Source organism: Mycteria americana, chromosome 6 (genome assembly GCF_035582795.1).
Source record: "Mycteria americana isolate JAX WOST 10 ecotype Jacksonville Zoo and Gardens chromosome 6, USCA_MyAme_1.0, whole genome shotgun sequence".
Classification (NCBI taxonomy): Eukaryota; Metazoa; Chordata; class Aves; order Ciconiiformes; family Ciconiidae; genus Mycteria; species Mycteria americana.
In genome coordinates, this window is record NC_134370.1 from 5,992,566 (window position 1) to 6,012,903 (window position 20,338).

The 20,338-nt window shown below is 40.6% G+C and overlaps 1 protein-coding gene across 7 annotated transcripts in view; it reads right to left on the reverse strand.

Moving 5' to 3' along the window:
- TACC2 (transforming acidic coiled-coil containing protein 2) overlaps positions 1-20,338 on the reverse strand; it is a 151,580-nt gene that overhangs the window by 120,443 nt on the left and 10,799 nt on the right. For 6 of the 7 annotated variants that reach the window (XM_075504407.1, XM_075504411.1, XM_075504408.1 and 3 more), the window contains exons 2-4: positions 18,881-19,009; positions 13,872-13,949; positions 12,295-12,354 (exon numbers count right to left, since the gene is read on the reverse strand). In XM_075504407.1, coding sequence (XP_075360522.1) covers positions 12,295-12,354; positions 13,872-13,904 — 93 coding nt within the window. In that variant the 5' untranslated portion in view covers positions 13,905-13,949; positions 18,881-19,009. The remainder of the gene's footprint in view (positions 1-12,294; positions 12,355-13,871; positions 13,950-18,880; positions 19,010-20,338) is intronic. The other variant, XM_075504409.1, reaches the window with a different exon arrangement.

Sequence of the window (20,338 nt, forward strand, 5' to 3'; positions counted from 1 at the left end):
TGGAGTACAGGAAATTTTGGAGAATACATAAACTTAAGGAGTTTTGTTCTGCCCACTGACGGACAGCTTCTGTGGTAGATTTCACTACTTTGATGGAACTTGCAGGTTCCAAAGCCAAGCCATTTTTTTTCTTAATGACAGAAAAACAGAAGGAAGTGGTTGAGCCAAAAATAAATGCTAGGAAAAGAACAGGGAGAGAGGAATGCAACAATTGTTCTAAAGCAGCCAGGGCTTTTACTGACCCAAGGAGGGTATCATCTTCTCTTTTTCCAAGCCTGGCAAATGCTTCCTTGCTAAGCAAGTTTAAAATGAGGAAGGATGGAAACAAGCTATAAACTTTGACACTCATAATATTGGCAGTATCTTTGGAGTGAAGTTAGAGATAAAGCCAACATCAGTCAAGACCCAGCACTTGAATCCAAGTCCAGATTCTTTCCCTCCCACTTCAACGAAGCTCAGAATGCCTCTGAACTGAAATGGAGGGCCTGATTCTCCACCGCGTTGCCTTTCTGTCATAACAGCTACAGGCAATGCTGCAGTTTCTGTAGTAACAGCTACAGAAATGCTATTACACAAATATGGTAATGCTGCATCACCTCTTCTCAAAGGTAAATATTTACCCAGGATCTTCATCCGTGGAGACATGCCTTTACATGAGTGGATTTTTTTGTTTTGTTTTGTTTCTATTGCAAACTGTTGGTTTTGCTCCAGGGAGGAAGGGAGTCCTGTGCAAGTGCCAGGCTGCGACTCGCGGGGTGCCTGCAAGTCCCTGGGGTTCTACAACACCCCCATGGGGCTGCTTACAACAGGTAGTGGCACCTTCCTGCTGAGGATTTTTTTTGGCAGAAGTATCTTTAGAAGGGGAAGAAGAGCTGGTAAAAGCTGCTTTGAACAGTAGCTGTGGATGTTCTTCAAGTATAATAAAAGAACTGGAGAGAAACAATTAAGGGTAAAGCAAAAATTAAGTCTGAATGAAGAAGCTCCGTTCCAAATCCTCTGGCACATCAAGCAATAGCGAAAGAGAAGGAAAACTGCTTAATCAGATCACCCTCAACATACAGTCACTGTTGTTTTAAGAATTGTTAACTGTAATTGTAAAAAGCCAAAGGCACGCTTAAGGTAAAGACGCATAAGCGTAGGTACTGACCACAGGAGAACCACTTCGGAATGTCATAGATGAAAAGCACAGTACACAATTCCAACTAATCTCTTGGGGCTTTTTACTCTCAATTTTTAGGTTTATTTTCTTCTAGAAGTAGTCAATAAATTGCAGAAAGCTATTGTTTACAAGATTACACTTCTCTGTGTGAACATTGTGTGCTCTCACACAGCCAAAGGCTTCTCGTGATCAGAGCCAGGAATGAGAGACACCCAGTGGACAAGAAAAGCCCATGTAATGAGCAATTGAAAAGGTCAGGGCATACTGAAAATATAAAAAGACTTCCTTTAGACTTAAGGCAAATTTGATTAACTCTCATATCCTCTGCCTTTCCCTGGAGGAACCCCTTCACTACAGCTTTGTTTGCAGAAGCCTCCTTTATCACACCGCTTTCCGCTGGGATAGACCAAGGGCTCTTGGTTTCATGATTATTAAGCACTTACCCAGCATGTGCTGACATCTGGCATTTGGAATATTTATCTAAGTATATATGTTGGCCCCAAAACCACAGTATACGGCAAAAAAATACTAGAACATCAAGATTTATACAAGGAAATTTGTTTCTTCCAGCCAGAAAAAAAAAAAAAAATAGAGCTTGCTTAGCTTGCAGGGCTCTGTTTTGCTTTTGGTGCTACGTTTTGGGCAGCCTTGCTTTTGTTTCAATGAAAGAGTTTGCATCGAGAATTTATTTCAGCATGCATAAACGTGTGCAGAGAGAACGAACTATGAAAAAATTTGTTATTAAATTAATTATCAGGAAAAAAACCCCAACCAACCAAAACAGTGACTTCTGGGGTCATACATGATCATGCTGGAGCACATCTATTGCCCAGCTACCACTTACACACCACTACTATCCCCGCACCCCAGAGCCTCCCCTGTGTGCCAGTTAGGGTGGGTGGTTGTCCTGGTTTCAGCTGGGATAGAGTTGATTTCCTTCCTAGTGGCTGGTGTAGTGCTGTGCTTTGGGTTTTAGTATGAGAATAATGTTGATAACACGCTGATGTTTTGGCTGTTGCTAAGTGGTATTTACACTGGTCAAGGACTTTTTTTTTCAGCTCCCCATGCTCTGCCAGGTGCCCAAGAAGCTGGGAGGGGACACAGCCAGGAGAGTTGATCCAAACTGCCCAAAGGGACATTCCATACCATATGACGTCATGCTCAGTATATAAAGCTGGGGAAGCAGAAGGAAGGGGGGACATTCGGAGTGATGGCGTTTGTCTTCCCAAGTCACCGTTACGCGTGATGGAGCCCTGCTTTCCTGGAGATGGCTGAACCCCTGCCTGCCCATGGGAAGTAGCGAATGAATTCCTTGTTTTGCTTTGCTTGCGTGCGCGGCTTTTGCTTTCCCTATTAAACTGTCTTTATCTCAACCCACGAGTGTTTTCACTTTTACTCTTCCAATTCTCTCCCCCATCCCACCGCGGGGGGAGTGAGCGGGCGGCTGCGTGGTGCTCAGTTGCCGTCTGGGGCTAAACCATGACAGTGGTATTTATATCTTGACAGAAGAGGAACTCCTTCAACTAGATGGGCCCAACCCCACGGAGAGTCAGTCTTCAGAGCAGGCACTGGCCTTGACCCCCCAGGGAAGCGGGACAAGAGCAGGGCGGCGGGTTGGTAAACGCACAACAAGCCCCGCGAGGCAGCCTCGGTGCCGCGCTCTTATTTAGTCAACGTATCATGTCGTATTGCGAGAGCTACAGTTGGGTCAGTCTGGGAGGTGGGCCACAAACGAATGCCTCACAGTAGCAGCCAAATGAAGTATAATTTTCAGGCCACTTGCAGGCAAAAATGACCCCCATTCCTTTCTCAGCAAGGCAGGGAGGGTGGGGAGAACCACACAAAGAACCCCAAGAAATTAGGCCAATTTACAAATTTGTCCAGATGCCTCCAGCAGTTGGCAAGAGCAGTGAGAACTAATTCTTTATTTTTCCTCCTTTCTACTACCACCATCTCAAATTTTCTTCAGCTGGTTTGGGTGCTAGGCAGGAGGAATACCTCACAGGTCTCTTCAGAAGATGAAGAGCCGCGTGTTTTGTATCCTTCTTCTGTCATCTTCCGCGGCAGAAAGGAACACAGGGAAGAATTAAGTCATTAACCTACTGGACTCTTAGTGCCCACACATTGCTTCGAATTAACCTGTCTCTCACAAGATCAGCCGCTGAACTCAAAGGGCTCCTTTAGGTTACAATCCTCTGTTCTACTGACCTGCAGTCATCCCACTTTGGGAGCCACAGCACAATAGGGATGCCTCTTGCACACAAATCTCTCAAGTAAAACTCCTTTCTGTGCAGAGAACCAGTATCCTTTGGATTGCCGTCCAGAGCCACCAATCCCACGAGCCACATGATAACCTATAGTTAATCGGCAACATGGGCTCAGTTATGGCATTAGAAAGAAGCCCTGCTCATCAGCCTGTCATACGATAAATCCAATAGCACATTGCTACCAAAGCTCAAATAGCACTAAGAAATACAAGGAAACCTAACTGGGTGGTTACATCTGCTAGGGACTTACAAGCCAGCAGTACAATTATTTCAGGACAGTTTGAAACCGTAACATGGGGTCAGGCTAATTTGTCATTGACTCCCTGAGTCTGACACTTCACAGAACACTTTGGGGCCAGAATCATTTTGGTAGAAATTTGCTGGATTTTGCTTTTACTGTTCATCTCCATAATTCACAAGTTAACTACATAATACAGACATTTATGTGCCTGCTATACCTGAACACCTCATCTCACCAAAACTAGGATGTTTCCATCTTAGACACAGAGAAGGGCCCATGTCCCAGTGGTTTTATCAGCTGTTACACCAAGTCTTAATATCGAAACAAAAGCACCTTGGGAGGGGCAGATTGAGAAGGCAAGGAGAATGATCACAACAAAACAGGTTAGTTACGTCCACTATTTTGAAGACTACTTTTAACATTTTCCATAGGTTGTTTGAGGTGGGGCTGGTGGGTTTGTTTGGTTGATTGGTTTTGACTTTTTTTGTTTTAAATAGTTTTGTGCTTTCCGGGATCTAATGTTTAAGAAGTTATAGTTCATCTCCCAGCTATCCCTAAGCAGCTGTCATTGGCCACAGAAAAATCTGACTCTTGTTCTTCCAGTTCCGAACATGACCAAATTTAACATATATTAAAAAAATCTTTTTTTTTTTAATAGCAGAGAGGAGTTTGAATTGTTGACACTCTTCTTTCTTTCTTTCCAGGCTGTCAGGTGTTTGAATGATCCAAAAGCAAAGGTGCCCTCTTACCTGGTAAGGCAAGAGCACACATCGCCAGGAAAGTATATTTTCAAAAGAAGCTCAAAGGAGGATTTTAACAATAATCTAAAATAAATCTTAATGTAGATATTCAAATGTGAAAGGAACTAGTAATATTCCAAGATACAGGAAAGCTTTATATATTGGTCTTCTACATTTAATGTATTAATTTAATCATCACAAAAGAACATGCTCTGTGCATCTGTGCCAGCCAGCAGAAAAACATAATTCAATTTATCTACCAAGTTTTTCAAATTTAAGATAATTCTGCAAAGCAGGTGCTGAACTAGCTTTGCAGAGCATGCGTTTTTATTTTTAATAAACATCTATGAAAACAATTAGAAAGGCTATGTTTTGTTCAAAAGTATCATCAGAAAGCTGCTGCTAAATAAATAACTTCTGCAGCCTCTGAAGTGATTTACTACAGAAGGTTGCAGCTAAATTTGCTCTATAGTCATTTCAAATGTAGCATACTCCTGTTTGAAAAGGATTCTGAGATTATGCAAAGTTACTTAATTGAAAGACTTAAAGAAATAATTATATTAAAAATCAGAATACAGAGGTTCTCAGCAGGTTTTTCTTTTAGTCTAGGATAATTACAAAAACCCCAACAACAAACAAACCAAGTTTGCCACAGAGAGTATACAAACAACAGAAGGAAAACTAAACAGCCTATACTTTTTTTGCTTTAAGCCAGCATACTATTTAAATGAATAAAACTGATTCTCCTGAAATATGCAGTGTAATTTGCATTAAACCTTTCCACAAGCATTGGACTCTGCCAGAACGCAAAGTAAATCTACAGGATCACTTTATTTTCCTGATGACTTTGAACAGGAGCTTAAAAGTTAAAAAAAAAAAAAAAAAAAAAAAGAAAGAGAACGCCATTAATACTGTAGCCAAAAGGATTATGTGCGCTGCTGTACTCTGGCAAAACTTATCATACCAGAAGGAAATTCCTTTACTGCTACATGGGAGCCTGTTCACAGCTCAGCTCCCAAAACACTGACTCTCCCTCCCCTCCCGGTTCAAAGCCGTAGCAACAGCATTAGGCACTGCCACAGCCTTGCGTTACGGCGATTCAAGAAGCCTCGTCTTTCTCAACAAGCCACCAGGCTCCTACTCGCAAAGCACAAAACGGGTCTGGTTTTAAAACCTGGCATTCACACTCAAACCCCTCCAAATAAGTGAACTTCCTTTGCTCCCCCTTTCTCCTTTCTCTCAATAAAAGTTGTTTCCTTTTACATCTGCCCGCTGCAATGTTCCTCCATTAAACACACATCCTTTTATAGCAGTTGCTGGAACATGCCATAGCTCTGACTAGCTGAAACTAATCTTTGAAGAGTTACATTAAGTTTCCATTCCCACTAACTCCCTCTGGTTATTGGGGGGGAAGCTGGAACAAGCCTTTACAAGTCTCAATCAATAAATCAGAACTTACCTTTTATTTTTCTCCATGCCTTCCATTACAAGTTGGGTTTTTTTTAAATAGATTTTTTTTAAAGTCTGCCTGCTAGAAGTGTCGGTTGTTCGCTCCCAGCCACCACCTCCTCGGCGGGTTCGGGAGCAGGCAGCGGCAGCGCAGGTGAACGCTGGGGCGCAGAGCAAAGGTCGGCCCTGCGGCACCCGGGCTCCGGTTTCAGGATCAACCGCCAAGCTGACCGCATTGGGAAGACAGACACATGGTCCCCGCTGGGGACAGCGGGGCCACACACGTCCTCGGCCAAACGCCTCGCACGCGTGTGGCTGAGCAGGCTGGCGTGGAGCAGAAAAGCGTGCGCACGGCGCTCTTGGGAAAGGTTTCACTGCAATGCGTTGCAGCAATTGCTCACGTCGCTGCGGGACTGGCTGCAGAGAAAGGGTGTGAAAAGTTGTTCATCCAAAGCCTTAATCAATAGGCTGTTCCTCGTTATTTTTATTGTACTTCAGCATTAAATCCACTCCTTGAAAACGGAACTGAGACGCCAGAAAATGGCTTGCTGCGATTCTTAAAACAATCAAGTTAACATAACAGTTCGTGAATGAGTCTGCCTAATGCCCTGCTACCTGCTAGAAATCAATACCAATGAAATATGAATAACCCAGTCTATGTCAGAAAAGTGGATCGAAAAAAAGTTTTCAAGGTTACATTTTTCTAAAACCAGAATTGTACAGGTCACATGGTCAGGAAATAATATTTTTAAAATGGCTATTGCAATTTTTTAAGACAGAGCAGGTTTTAGGAGCTACCTTTTTACTCTTCTGGCTTTGTTGTTGTTGTTGTTGTTCTGCAGGTACAGTAACTGAGTAGTAAATTAGATTTTTCAATCTTTATATCCTTGGAGAACCATTGTTTCTCCATTGTTTGGAGAAATGGTACCAAAACAGATAAAAATTAGATAATGAGTGGATATTGCTTTAACAACCAGAACTTTTCAATCAAATCGGCAAACACTGGTCAGCAAAACTACTGATTATGGGACAGTAACAAATTGGTACCTGACTTATTGGGCCAAACTTGAACTCCATGTGACAATTAAGATCTGAAGAATTACACTAAAACTTGGGTTTGTCACATCGCAAGGGAGCTAAATTCTGATTTTAATAAACAACTTGTGCAGCAATCTGCATTATTCAGTGCCTGCCCCTTGTTGAGAGTTGCTGGAGTGCAGCAGTTTAGAGAAGGGGATGACCATCATGACCACTTCTTGGTTTTCTGCCCAAACATCACGACTACTTAATTAGTTGGATGTAACTACGACATAATCAGATGCAAAAAGCAGACTCTTTCCTTAAGGGAGATTCCATATAGAATTTTGCCATTACAGTAATTTTTTTTTCAATCAGTAATGGTGTAATTTGCTACTGCTTCTGGCTTGGTTTATTTGTCTCTCGCAGTAGAATTTTAAGTTCATGCCTTTTCTAATTAAAATCCTCAAAGGGACAGGAATGCAAAAACTGGCGTTTGGTGGAAGTCTCATTTAATCTGCTTCTTACAAATATAACAAGCAAAGCAAAGTGTGATACGGTAACAACGGTATTTGAAAAATTCTGGTTACAACATGCTATTGTAAGTACCTATGACCTTTTCTTAGAGAAAAAGGGTTGCTTTCCCTCCTGACAAATACCTACTGCAATGAGTCTGGCTGCGAAAGTAAAAATAAACTGGGGGGTGTCTGTGTGTGTGCGTGCGTGTGTGTATTTATATATAGTCACCATCTTATCCTTGGTTTAGCATACTTCACAGAATGCACAACTTCCACTCAGTACAGCAAGAGCAATTCAAACCTTCAGGCGTCATTGTTCGTGTTTATGACCCTCCCAATCCACTGAGGGCACTAAACTGTTTATCTTCAGATCCTTGTCATGTCAACGTAGGTGTCTTCTCAACAATTTGCTGCTCTGTTTAAGCCTTCATCTGTTTGAATGTACGTAGCATGAGTCTGTGCTGGGCTAAAAGAAGCATAGCTATGTAACCGGCTTCATGGTTCTTGTTAACCTAATCTCTCCATCTGTTTGTGTGATCTATGTTCAGTAGACAAAGGAAAATTCATAGTTATCCTTGTAACTCCACTAGTCTTGCTGCAGCTTCCTATTTACCTTTGTCCCTTTCCTGACAGTTGGATGAAGGCCTGATGAGTACCTACATTATTTTCTTAAGGATGGCAGGTCTGTGAGATATAGCAAGAGAGAGAGAGAATAAATTTGATGATCTTGGGGAAAAAATCTTCATCACATAACTTGCAACTTCCAGTCAATACAATTTTAGCTAAAGCAGCTTTCAGATGAGTGGTTCTTAGCAGCCTCCCAATAAAACACTTGAGAAGATGCTGTTAGGTTCATACGAAGTACTATTGGGAAAATCGTCTCCAAGCTGAGTTCTGTTGTGCTCTCCAGCCGATAACGTTTGCTTGCCTAGTTCTAACTACCCATAGCTGTGGAAAATGTAGGCCCAACATTTTCACACTATTTCTAAATGGAGAAATGTAGTAAATAATTACAGAGGTTCTTTATAAATATAAAATATTTTTCCTTTTCATCTGTACCCATAAATGTACATTTCCCATTAGAAATGGTGGTGCCTTTACAGATGCAAAGGAAGCTTTAACCATTAATTCAGAAGAGAAGGAATAGTCTTCCAACTTCTTTTTCACTAGCTTTCAAATTAAGAACCCCGTCACAACTTTGAATCTTTATTCTTCTTTCATTGCCCCTCCTTCATTCACAGGGAAGATGAGAACAAGTATAATAATTATTCATTGCAGTGAGAAGTGTCCCAGAATTTGCTGCATTTGCATAAATGGATGTATAATTCTCTGAAAATAGACAATGTTCTTTTGGTGTAAACTCAAACATATACTTGGCATTACTCACCATAGAATATTGGACCAGTAGTAATTATCATTGGAAGTAAACATTAATGAATATGGTGACTAGAGGTAGGCGAGAACTACATAAGCATCAGGAATGGGCATGCTGGCCTGTAGCCAACTGTCATCGACACCCTGCTGTGGGCAAATGCTGACTGAAAGGATGTGGAACAGGTCTGCTGTCCTGTGCACTCCTGATGTGCAATGGATGAAGTGGAAGGAAAAATGAAAGAAAATAATAATTTAGAGAGTAAAAGTGGTGAATCATGTGGACACAACAAACTCAGAGAAAAGCCCGTGTAGGGTAACAGTGTACCTCATTAAAATGCTATAGGCAAAATTGTTATGCAGAAAATTGGGAATGTATTTTTGTTCCCAACTGAATACAAACAATGGAATGTATACAGATGTTATTGCACTATTCAGAAAGTATGTAAACACACAGTATGAGCACCAGAGCTCAGAGGAATTTGCCCAGTTATCATCTGTGGGAATGGAGACTTAAGGCTGGGAAGCTGCTGATGTGTCCAGTGCATTCTCTGCTGAACCCCATAACACTGGGATCTGAAAGAAGAACCATGCCAATTCACTAGATCCATCATTTTGCATAGGCATAAGGAAGTTGAAATATGGGGAAAGTAATAATGCAGAATATTAACTGCAGAATGTGCAGATTTGTTCATAACAATTAAATGGAGAAACCCTAGCAGGAACACAGCCTAACTCTTCAGACAAACAAACAGACTTTTCAGAAGTTATGGCCCCTCTGGCAAGTATGCCTGTGTTGCCTTTCTTACACATTTCACAGTAGAAAAAACAAACAAGAACAAAAAAGATAACCACACATTAAGATATATGTTTAAAGAGAAATGGACAGTAACACAGATGTGGAATAACCAGCTTTGTTTGGCTATTTACTTATTCAGAAAACAAAGAAGAAGAAAGGATAAAGCAAAATATATAGAAATAACTTATGTGGTAACTGACTTTGAAATTCCCTCTTCAACTGTGGGGCAAAATACGTGCTGCTAGAATTTCAATTCAGCAGCAGTTTTCACCTTCAAAGAGCTTTACAATTACTTGGTAAATTTGAATTTTCTTTAATCATGAGAAAGGCTGTAAAAGATGACAGCTCTTCTCTTCAGAACTCTGAGTGGCAAGAATTAAAAACCTGAGTTAAAATTATTACATATTAGAAAATCCAGCCTATTCAAGCTTTAGAAAATTTTGTGCTCATGTTTCCAATGACAGAGAATTCCTTCTGTTTTTTACATCCTCCACCCACCCCTTTAAAATGAAAGCAAAGACATCCTGGTAATAGCATAATTCTAGTAGATGGGAGACCATGATAAAAAACAGTCATGAAAGTCAATAGTAATCCTGTAACGTACAGTGACTTTGGGACCTGGTCCCTGAGTTAAGTGCACAAACCCCCAGAGCAGCATGGACAAGGCTGGGCTGCAGAGCTGGTATGCTGGGCTCACGCTCCTTCACACAGCCCATGTGCCTCACACTGCCAAACTTTTTGGATAGCAGATAGTTTTGCTGGTCCTGGTCAGCTTGGGTTTGTTTATAAGTGGGGCTTTATTAGCTGGGATCTGAGCCCAGACTATCAAGACTATCAAGGGCTGAGGAAGTGCACAGATACATCAGTCTCTACAAAACTATGAGCCTTTTCTTTTTGTTACGGCCACGTAGATGATTTCTGAACATTTGGCTGTCCAGAAAAGTCAGGGAAAAGCCTGAGGACAGACCTTGCCATTCCTCTACACCATCAGATGCATTTGGACGGATGAAGAAAGATGTGTCTAATGGGCAGCACAATGGCTGAGACCTTCGAGAGTTCTATAAACTGTAGTACTTTTCCTAGCTTCCCATTAAAGAATACTTCCTTTCCTTCCCCTGTATTTTCTCTGCTAAAGGCTGGATCTCAAGGGTCAAACTGAGTCAAAATACCTGTTCTTCTAGACTATTTCTTTTTCAATTTAAACTCATTAGTCTTCATGTGGAGTTTTGCTTTTCAAGGAAAATGCATCTTAAAAATAGCTTATATTTAGTTCAGCATAAGCCCAACAAGCTGTGCCACTGACAGAGACCCTTGTTTGGAAGCACGCTTTGCCATTCTAATAGGGCAGGGCACAAACCTAAAATCTCTCAGCAGTTTGGACTTTGTGCACTGTTACAGCAAAACAGAATGTGGTTAGTACATGTAAAATCACATTGTTAAATATACTGCTGGCCCCCGCCTCGTTTTATCTATTTATTATCTTTGCTCATTTCTACTAAATTGAGATGGTATTTTCCTCAGAGGCCGGTCCTTACAAGACATATTGGGTACATTTTCTCTAAGTGCCTACTACATTCTCAGTCGGTAGAGCATGGGACTCTTAATCCCAGGGTCGTGGGTTTGAGCCCCATGTTGGGCGCCAAAAAGGACTGTTGTGGTTTAGTCCCAGTTGGCAATTAAGCACCATGCAGCCGCTTGCTCACCCTTCCCGCCCGGTAGGATGGGGGAGAGAATCGGAAGAGCAAAAGTAAGAAAACTTGTGGGTTGAGATAAGAACAGTTTAATAATTGAAATAAAATAATAATAATAAATTGTAATGAGAAGGAAAACAACGAGGGGGGGGGGGGGGAGAGAGAGAGAGAGGAACAAATCCCAAGGGAAAAAAAACCAGTGATACAACCGCTCACCACTCGCCGACCGAAGCCCAGCCCGTCCCCGAGCAGCGATCAGTGCCCCCTGGCCAACTCCCCCCAGTTTCTATACTGAGCATGACATCGTATGGTATGGAATAGCTCTTTGGGCAGTTTGGCCACAACCATCCTGGCTGTGCCCCCTCCCAGCTTCTTGTGCACCCAGCAGAGCATGGGAAGCTGAAAAGTCCTTGACCAGTGTAAACACCACTTAGCAACAGCCAAAACATCAGCCTGTTATCAACATTATTCTTATACTAAAATCCAAAACACAGCACTGTACCACCTACTAGGAAGAAAATTAACTCTATCCCAGCCGAAACCAGGACATCAGAGTAGCACATTTATTCCACAGATCTTCCCTCTTATTAAATCAGTTCTAAACTTAGCACAGGCTCTCCCATCTTTAATGCAAACCATGTGTATGGCTTCCAAATGACTCAGCTGAGAGCTAGAGCTGGGCAATGGTGTTCTCTGATAAATACATAAACAAAAACAACAACTCATGTCAATTGGTACTGAGTATAAGAACAACACCCACTGAGCTATTTTAATTGCGTTAGAGTTGGAAGGAAAGGCAGCATACAAAGGGGGTCAAATACAGGCCGTTTCTCTAAAGCATAGATTGCTACCAAAGAAAAAAGTTAAAAGAAACCAGATTTTTTTTACAACTTGCTGAAAACTTAAATGTAGCTGCCTTGCAAATTTGCAGTCAGTGTCAAAAAACAAAAGCCAGAAGCAGATGCATAAGAAAAAGAACAGCCAAGCCTGATGCTAACATTTTGAAATGCAAACCATGCAAACCAGTTTCATCATCCACTACCTGCTGTGTTCCTTGGCTTGGTGGTATAAGGATGACTTTATTTGCATTGGGAACTTCTAACTAAAAATGAACATATTTAAACATTTCAGTGACTATATGAATTCTGACTATTCTTTAAGCAATACTTTTTCAATAGCTGTTCAGCAGATGAAGTGGCTTTTAAGATTTTATTACTACTTCTTGTGTTTTCTCTCAATAGTGACTTTTAAAGTAATTTGGTTTTCTAGCATTTATTTTGTTTTGCTTTGAGGTTTTGTTTATTTGGTTGGTTGTTGGTTTTTTTACAGTGTGAAATGGAGACCAGAAACATACTTTCCTTATTAGAAGAGCTTTTTATTAAATTTCTTAATAAATACAGTAACTTTTAAGTAGTCTTCTCAGCCTCAGGAGGACTTCTGAAGAAACGTATTTGACTTTCAAAAACTTCCTAAGTGGAAGTTGTACACATTGGAGAAGAAATTCTCATTACTTAGTTATAAGAATTAACACATTCCCTCTTCCCAAACCCTGAAAAAAGTTGGGACCAAATCTTGGGTTAACAATGCAACTGGGCCAGAAAGACCAAGAATTATAGCAGATTTTTATTCTAAAAAAATCTTTACGAAAAAATCTGGCTAACTTGTAATACTGATTCCCTTGAGTGGGTCCACTTTGCAATGCACAAGGTACAGCAGATCTGCTGAGACCTGAAGTGGAAGCAAAACGACCCCTAAGGCATTTTATCATCTACTATAACATATGGAAGAAGAGAAGATGAAACACATTCTGGTATTTTAACTGTTGAAATTAGATGAATTAAAAACTTTATTCAAACTTATATCAACATAGTAACTTCTAATGTAATTGTACACAACTAGCCATAGCATATGGATTCCCTTCATTTCAAGAATTTAAAAATAAATCACCAAACATTAAGATGCATTAACAAAGCACCCTTCTAAAACGGGTCTAAATTCCTGGATCAGCACACATATGTTCATTTCTGAACAAGGAGAAGCTACTGTATGTCAGGGCTCTGAGGGCACTGTAGGCACTGCCTGGCATTGCCTCTCCCCACCCTGCCCATGGCCCAGGACCCCATTTCAGTTCCCCTGGGGACGTTATCCCCAGCGATGCCACGGGATGTCGGTCTCCTGCTCCACCCCAGTCCTGCCCTGCCAGGCCATCGGCCCCGCTGAGCCAGGCTGACCCATGGGCTGACATCCTGGACCTTTCCCCAGGGACGTGCCCGATGCCTGGAGCTGGGGCTGCCCCGGCTGCCCCCCAGCTGCCCCGCTCCCTGGCTGGGGAGGTGGGATGAGCCAGCCCTGCTCACCCTGTGGGGATCCGCCATGACTCCTGTCCCCCAGGGAGCAACCACCCGCACAGTGCCCTGATGCTATGTAGCAGTGTCACTGCCAAAGAAAAAAACAAACAAACAAACAAAAGTTGCCTTCAGTTACCATTAATGACACTTAAATAGGAGTGTAACTGGGAGCAGAACGTAAATGTGGGGTAGGTGGCCCGTGAAACCAATTTCTGTAAGGTTTGCTCTAGGCTAGTAGGGAAGGGAAATGCAACCACACTGTCACACTCACCTGATTTTCTCCACTACTGTTCTCATTGCCCATTTTGATGCTGACGTCCAGTATCACACAGCAATTAAAGAAAGATCACTGGAAGAAAAGAAAAAGCTCTAAGTCTTCCGTAAAACAAAACAAAACAAAACAAAACAAAACCAACAAAAACCCTGGAAATTTTGGAGGAATGTCATCTCAGTCACCCTATCAGCTGCCCTTCCTGACATTCAGTCTTACAGTGATTTTATGTCATAAATCAGGGGAAGATAACTCCTAATGCTTTTATTTCTTAGTGTCTCCCTGCTGTCTTCCATTCACTGGCTCCACTTATGCTGAAAGGCACTCCTTGAAACTCAGCTTTGTTATTCTGTTTCTGGATTATGCCATGTCATTTGAACAGAAAGGCATTTTCCTTGCCAAAGTTACTTTGGATGGACAGCCCATACGAAAACCTTATTGTTCTAACTGTATTCAAACCACTTGCATGTCTTGGAGATCCTGCACTGAGCTGCATGCTCACATTGTCAGAACCACAACGTTAAACCTGACAGTTACTGTAACGGAAACAATTTTCCATATATGCACTCAGCTTTAAGAAAGAGTAAATGGATTTTTTATCCTTATCACTGGAGTCATACCCTGCTTTTCTTAGGCATTATTCTGCTTACAGTGTTATGATCTAAACACATTTTCTTTACGCTTACCAGGATCTGCCTGCCTTAATTACTATTGGTTTTATGCTAGTTCAACTCTAATTATCTAATTTAAAAAAAAATCCTCAGAGCATTAGAACTGTAACCAGCAGCTCTGGAATTAGTGTCTCCCCAGGCATTATTAATTTCTGTATTTTTTTGAAAAGGATACTCAATAGTAAAAGTGCACAGTAGAGATTGACTTCTAGACATTTTATTTTGGAACTCAGGAATTTAAATTCATTGTATTTATTGTATTACTGGATAGGTGAAAATTACACACTCCCTTCAACTTTTTTTCCCAAAGAATGTGAGATTGGTCTGCGGCATATGTCAAGAAAAACTCCATTAAAGTCAGGCTGTAAAAAAGATTGCACTTTGTTAACCAAAGAAACCATATAAACTTTTAAGGAATGTTATTACTTATTACTACAGTAAACTTTGTTAAACTTGAAAGATTATTTTTCTTCACAGGAGGCTTGGAGAGAGAGAGAGAAGTTCAGTATTGTGCTTTTAAGCTGTGCTCTGTTTAAACTTGAGTGTCTTCAGGGGATATACTGGAGCTTGAACTTGCTCCTGTTGAAATCACTGGGGCCAGGATTGCACTTTTAGTGATTAATTAGCAACACTAGGTTTTATCTGCTGAGATTACTTCCAAGTCCTCTACTGTTTTAAAATAGTTAAAATAGTACTGAACTAAATTAAAGACTGTATGTAATATTTTTAAAATCACTATTCCCCAAGTATGAAGTACTCCATCATGAAGTAGTGTGCACAACCAAATCTTTTCAGGCCCAGTTCACTGAAATGTTCCAAGACAATAGGTTACGATTATAATATTTTAAGGATGTATTGATATAACAAAATATTCTCACACTGTTAGAGCAGCTAAGGTTTCAACGCACAGGAGAGAAATAATTTCACTATAGCAATATGCTTCTCGCAACAGCCAGCGCGTTTCCCTAGGAGTGAATATACTGGCATTTCTGTGCCACTGATCTAATGAGCTCTTCTCTTCCCAGCTCCTTCTGTTTCCACAGACATCATGTGAAAAGACCAGGAAATGTAAAGCTCTCAAAACTGTCCCCTCACAAGCACTTGCAGTAATAACGTAAGCTGGGGAATGAATGAAACTCTCCAAGTCCCCATGGTTAATTGGGGTGGGGTCTTGTATATCAGTTTTGGAAAATGCAAATTTTGCTTATCAAGTTCTGAAATAGATTAGCCAGTGTATGACATAATGTTACTCTATTTATTTTAAATTCACTCCAGTGCATAATATACTGTCTATGCTTCTGCACAAACTCAGCAATACTGACTGTTAGGAACAGCAACTGCTAATAGAGGCCAAATTTGTAATATTCTGTTAAAGGAAAAATACTTTATTTACAGTTTTTTATTAAAATGTACAGAATCAAAGTAGAAAATTACAAAAGCACGGCAAAAGTGCTAGCTATCACAAATCTCCACTAACATACCATATCACGCTGTCTACTTACTCTTTTCTTTCCCTAGAGTATGAAATTTCACAATTGTCACACAATTCCCACATTACCGTCTGCTTAATAATGAAGATACATGTCATAAATAGGGAATAAAGTCAATATAGATTCTGCAATAATGATACAAGTGATAATAATAATGCATGAATTGCATTGCAGAGTAACTAAAATAATTTTTCAGATTACAATGTTATTGTAATCCTTTTTACATACATTATTTCTAAAACATTTTCTCAGTGCGCATTACTTAAGTTGCAAAATACAAGTGCTTTATCATATGTATAGAATTTAAAAACATGCTAAAAATCCATTCATTAAATAAACATAGCTTAACCAAAAGATAATCTTTCTCATCTTTCTATACTATCTTTTAGAATTTACATGTCATTATTAAAATTATTTGAACACTACATATCTCAAAAATTGCTCACTAGTACCAAATTGCTCTGATCAGCCCATACAGACTTTTGTCTTGTACAGTAAAAGAACTGCTTTCCTGAAAGCAAGCGAGTGAGAGAATGTTTAACTTTACACTTACATTCCAGGATTAATCTGGCAGCTTTGGATTCACTGACACTTTTAGAGCATGTCTTCAAACCATTCCTTCCATCTTCACCTCACAAGTTTTCACCTTATTTTCCTCCTACTTCTCCTCAGACTGACATGAAATGTAGGCTTTCTTTCAGGGACCCACCTTCATAACCTGCTGAACAACCAGCTTGCCTCCACCCCAGGCGAAAAAGAAAACAAGTTATACTTCCTCCACCCGGGCCTCCCCCTGCTCCTGGGAGACTGCTATGGCTCTGCATGTCGTAAATTGAGTACTAATGTTTTTCACAAAAGCAACCCCAGAGAAAATGGATTTTGGTTAAAACAGATTTCTCTTCCAGTGTTTCTTGGCCTATGGTATGAGCCGTGCTTCTGGCACTACAAAAATTGTTTGGTGAAACGGTATCAACAATACATTGACGTTATGCATGTGTGTTCAATGGAAAATTAGTATTGGGGGGGATATCTATTCAGCATTTTGTTTTCAAGTTTGTTTATGTGTTTAAGTTTGTCTTTCATTTTCTCATATTACTCTTGAAAGCACTCAGAGATACCTGCTAACAAATTCTGATGTTCCTGTTCAGGTTATGCTGAAATAATTTCCCATTTAATCATCCTGAAGGGTGGAGACATGACAAAAACCCTTTGAAATGTGATGTTGCAAGAAGTACTGGTTTACGGTGAGCTAATTGTTATTATTAATGATCATTGTCCGTTCCAGCAATGCTTCCACAAAGGCGTGCTCAGAAAGACAGCTGATAAAAAAAGACAGTGTATTTATCATTAGTGGCGACTCCAAGTGATTAACAAGTTTCTGTAAACACCAGTGGTGCTTGTTGGTGCCACACAGCAAAGGAATTGTCAGCTGTCGGTTTACTGCACCTTGAAGAGCTGCTAGGCAGCATTACTGACTCTAGCACAGAAAACTCCTATCTGACATTAATAAGAGGCAGGATTTCATAGGGCTGCTATATGCTGTCTGCTGGCTTTCCTGTGGTTGCTCTCTGTTCCACAAAGTCTTGGTCTACAAACATCTGGCTTGAAAACACTAGGCATGTCAAGAGCTGGAAGGAACAGTTGCAAGGTCAGGGACTACATGAGTAGCCCTGCCTTTTTAACCTTTCTTTTTTTATGAAGTTGGTGATCCAGCAATCCGAGCCTCCAGCATTATTATACCACCTTAAGCCACTGTTACTGATCAAAGAAGAGTTCCACAGATCAGAAATAAATTACCCGTATTCCCTGAGCTTTTTCAGGTTATAAAGTAAAGTACATATGAGTGGGTTTGGTGCCGTGTGGGTAATACAATATGTCAAATAAATCTGTGCTGTACCTCTAAGAGTTCAAGATGGAAAAGTCAAGATCTATAGTGAAGCTCAAAAACTAACAGATGTCAAAGTGGCTGTCACATCCCCTTTCCTCTGGTCTCCCCAGCCTACTTCAGAATGCAGAAAAGCTGAAGTTCATAAAATCAAAGTTTTAGTGTGCTCTTCCTTACAAAACAAAATAGGGCCATTGTAAAATTCATTGCCTATAGACAACAAATTATGCAATGTTTTTGTTTAGGCTTTCTGCCATGAATTTAAGAACAGGGATCTTGTGGGAGCTCAGGAAAACACAAGCCTGGTAATATATCCTCACTTCTGCTAGCTGCATTATTTCCTCATAAACAGAAACTGAACTCATATTTGGTGCTATTCCATTTCTAAAGCTAAGGCCAGAAAATGCCACAAAGTGAAAGTGAAGAAGCTGCCTTGCAAAACAATTGTCTGGCACTAACTGTGGAGAAAACGATCTTCTGGTAGTTGATCATAATTTCTGATTCATATTTTTGTTTTTTATCAACACATGTGCAGAGGAGAATCCCTTTGTTTGGCTAACCTTGTGTAAGGTTTGCAAAGCCACGCAGACAGCTTCACTGCTGCCAGAACCATGAGTCATGTGAAATAAGGGGAGCCACATACATGCTAACAGACAGCAACCATGCTCTCTCATCTCTCGACCTAGAACAACTCTGCCTGACAACACTGACATTATGTCTTTGGGTCAGTTTTCTGACCCACTCTGATGTCTAAATTAGGATACACTCAGGTCCTATCCCAAGCAACACCTATTCACTGCTAGTTGTTCCCACCTATGCAGATGCTGCTCTTTTCTCTGTTCCAGTATGAAGTAAAATCAGTGTGCATAAACCACTAACTGTGAGAGCATTCCTCATCCTCTGATGTCTCGATTTATTCTGTTTTGATTTTATGATAGAACTGCTGCAAGAAGATATACTCACATCGGGCTGCTTTACTGTTACTTGCTGGAATTCCCCTGTGGTTCCTCATCCATGCTTCATGCTCATCCAGGGAGGCTGCCTTTTCTTGATCAAAAGAGGATCTAACCCAGGATGACTGGAAGACTCAAACTAGGGGAAAACACAGCTCAGACTTAAAGGTAAGCTACGTAGTGGGTTAATGAGTTAGGCATTTCAGTAAGATCCAAGTAATTTGTCATGAGTGATCAAATTTAATCCTAGTATATACAGTATTTGGTATACTTACCAACCACACACTACTCAGTACGTTAGCTTCTTATCTATTGAATACATGCTACCTTAGGTATTTATAGAAGACAATTTAGTTGAGGTCATTTTACTTTATGGTATAAATACTGCCAAAATAAGACCAAATGTTTTTATGTTCCTTACTTTCACATGATTGATACTACAAATAAAGCGTTGCAAAGCTCTGCTGAAGCACTGAGCATGCCATTACGCACCAGCTATTCTTGTAGGTAAGAGAAGAAAGGGGGGGTGTTCAGAATTTTGCTCTTCTCTGATATTGATGTAACTAATGCAAAATAATTCTTAGTTTCTGCATATTAGAAAAATATCATAGAGATCTGCAAGAACGACTGACCTATGATAGTCCTTCAGCCCTTGTTTTCTCACAAATTCCAACAGAGCAAATATCAAGATCTGGGAGGGAAAACATAATCCCATAATGAGAATTAGTAAATACGTAACGATTTAAAAGTGCACAACTTGATGGGAAAGATGTTGCTTAGCAACATCAGCAGCTGGATCTGCTGTAAAAACCTGATATTGCTTGGCAACAAAAAGCTGAGCTGGCCTTTTGTGAGAGTTGTGAAATGGTATTTTGCTGCCCTTCCCCCAAGATAACCAGAAACTGCCTATCAGGACTGCGCCACTGAATATAGGGTAGGACTGAGGATTTAGAGGTCAGCGAATGAGACAGCTCTTTGCTGCAGCCCAGCCTTGGCTGATTTGCTCCACTTAACGTACAAGTATGAAAGAAAAGAAACAAGGGGACTCTGAGTACCTGCTACTAAGAGACAAAATAATATTTTTCAAAACCGATTAAGAAAGTTAAAAATTATTCTTCCCATTTCTGGCTAATTTTCAATCAGTCTAACAACATGGCCTGGAAAAATCCGATCCAGGCACACTTCAGGGCACTCCTGCGCCGTGGACGTCAGTGCAGCAGGGAGGTCTAACTGTGGCACCAGAGGTGGCCAGGCTGCAGAATCACAGTGTTCAGGAAGGAAGTGAAAGGGAATTATTTTGTTACAGTGTGAAACCTGGAAAAAAAATTGTGATCCAAATGTGTTTTGACTTCTGATGGGGTTCAACCTCTTCATATAGCTAAGTATTTGTAAAAGTTTTATTCATGCTCACGGTACTGTAGTACTTGGATACGGTAGTGATAACAGTTATAGAAAGATGTGACCGCCT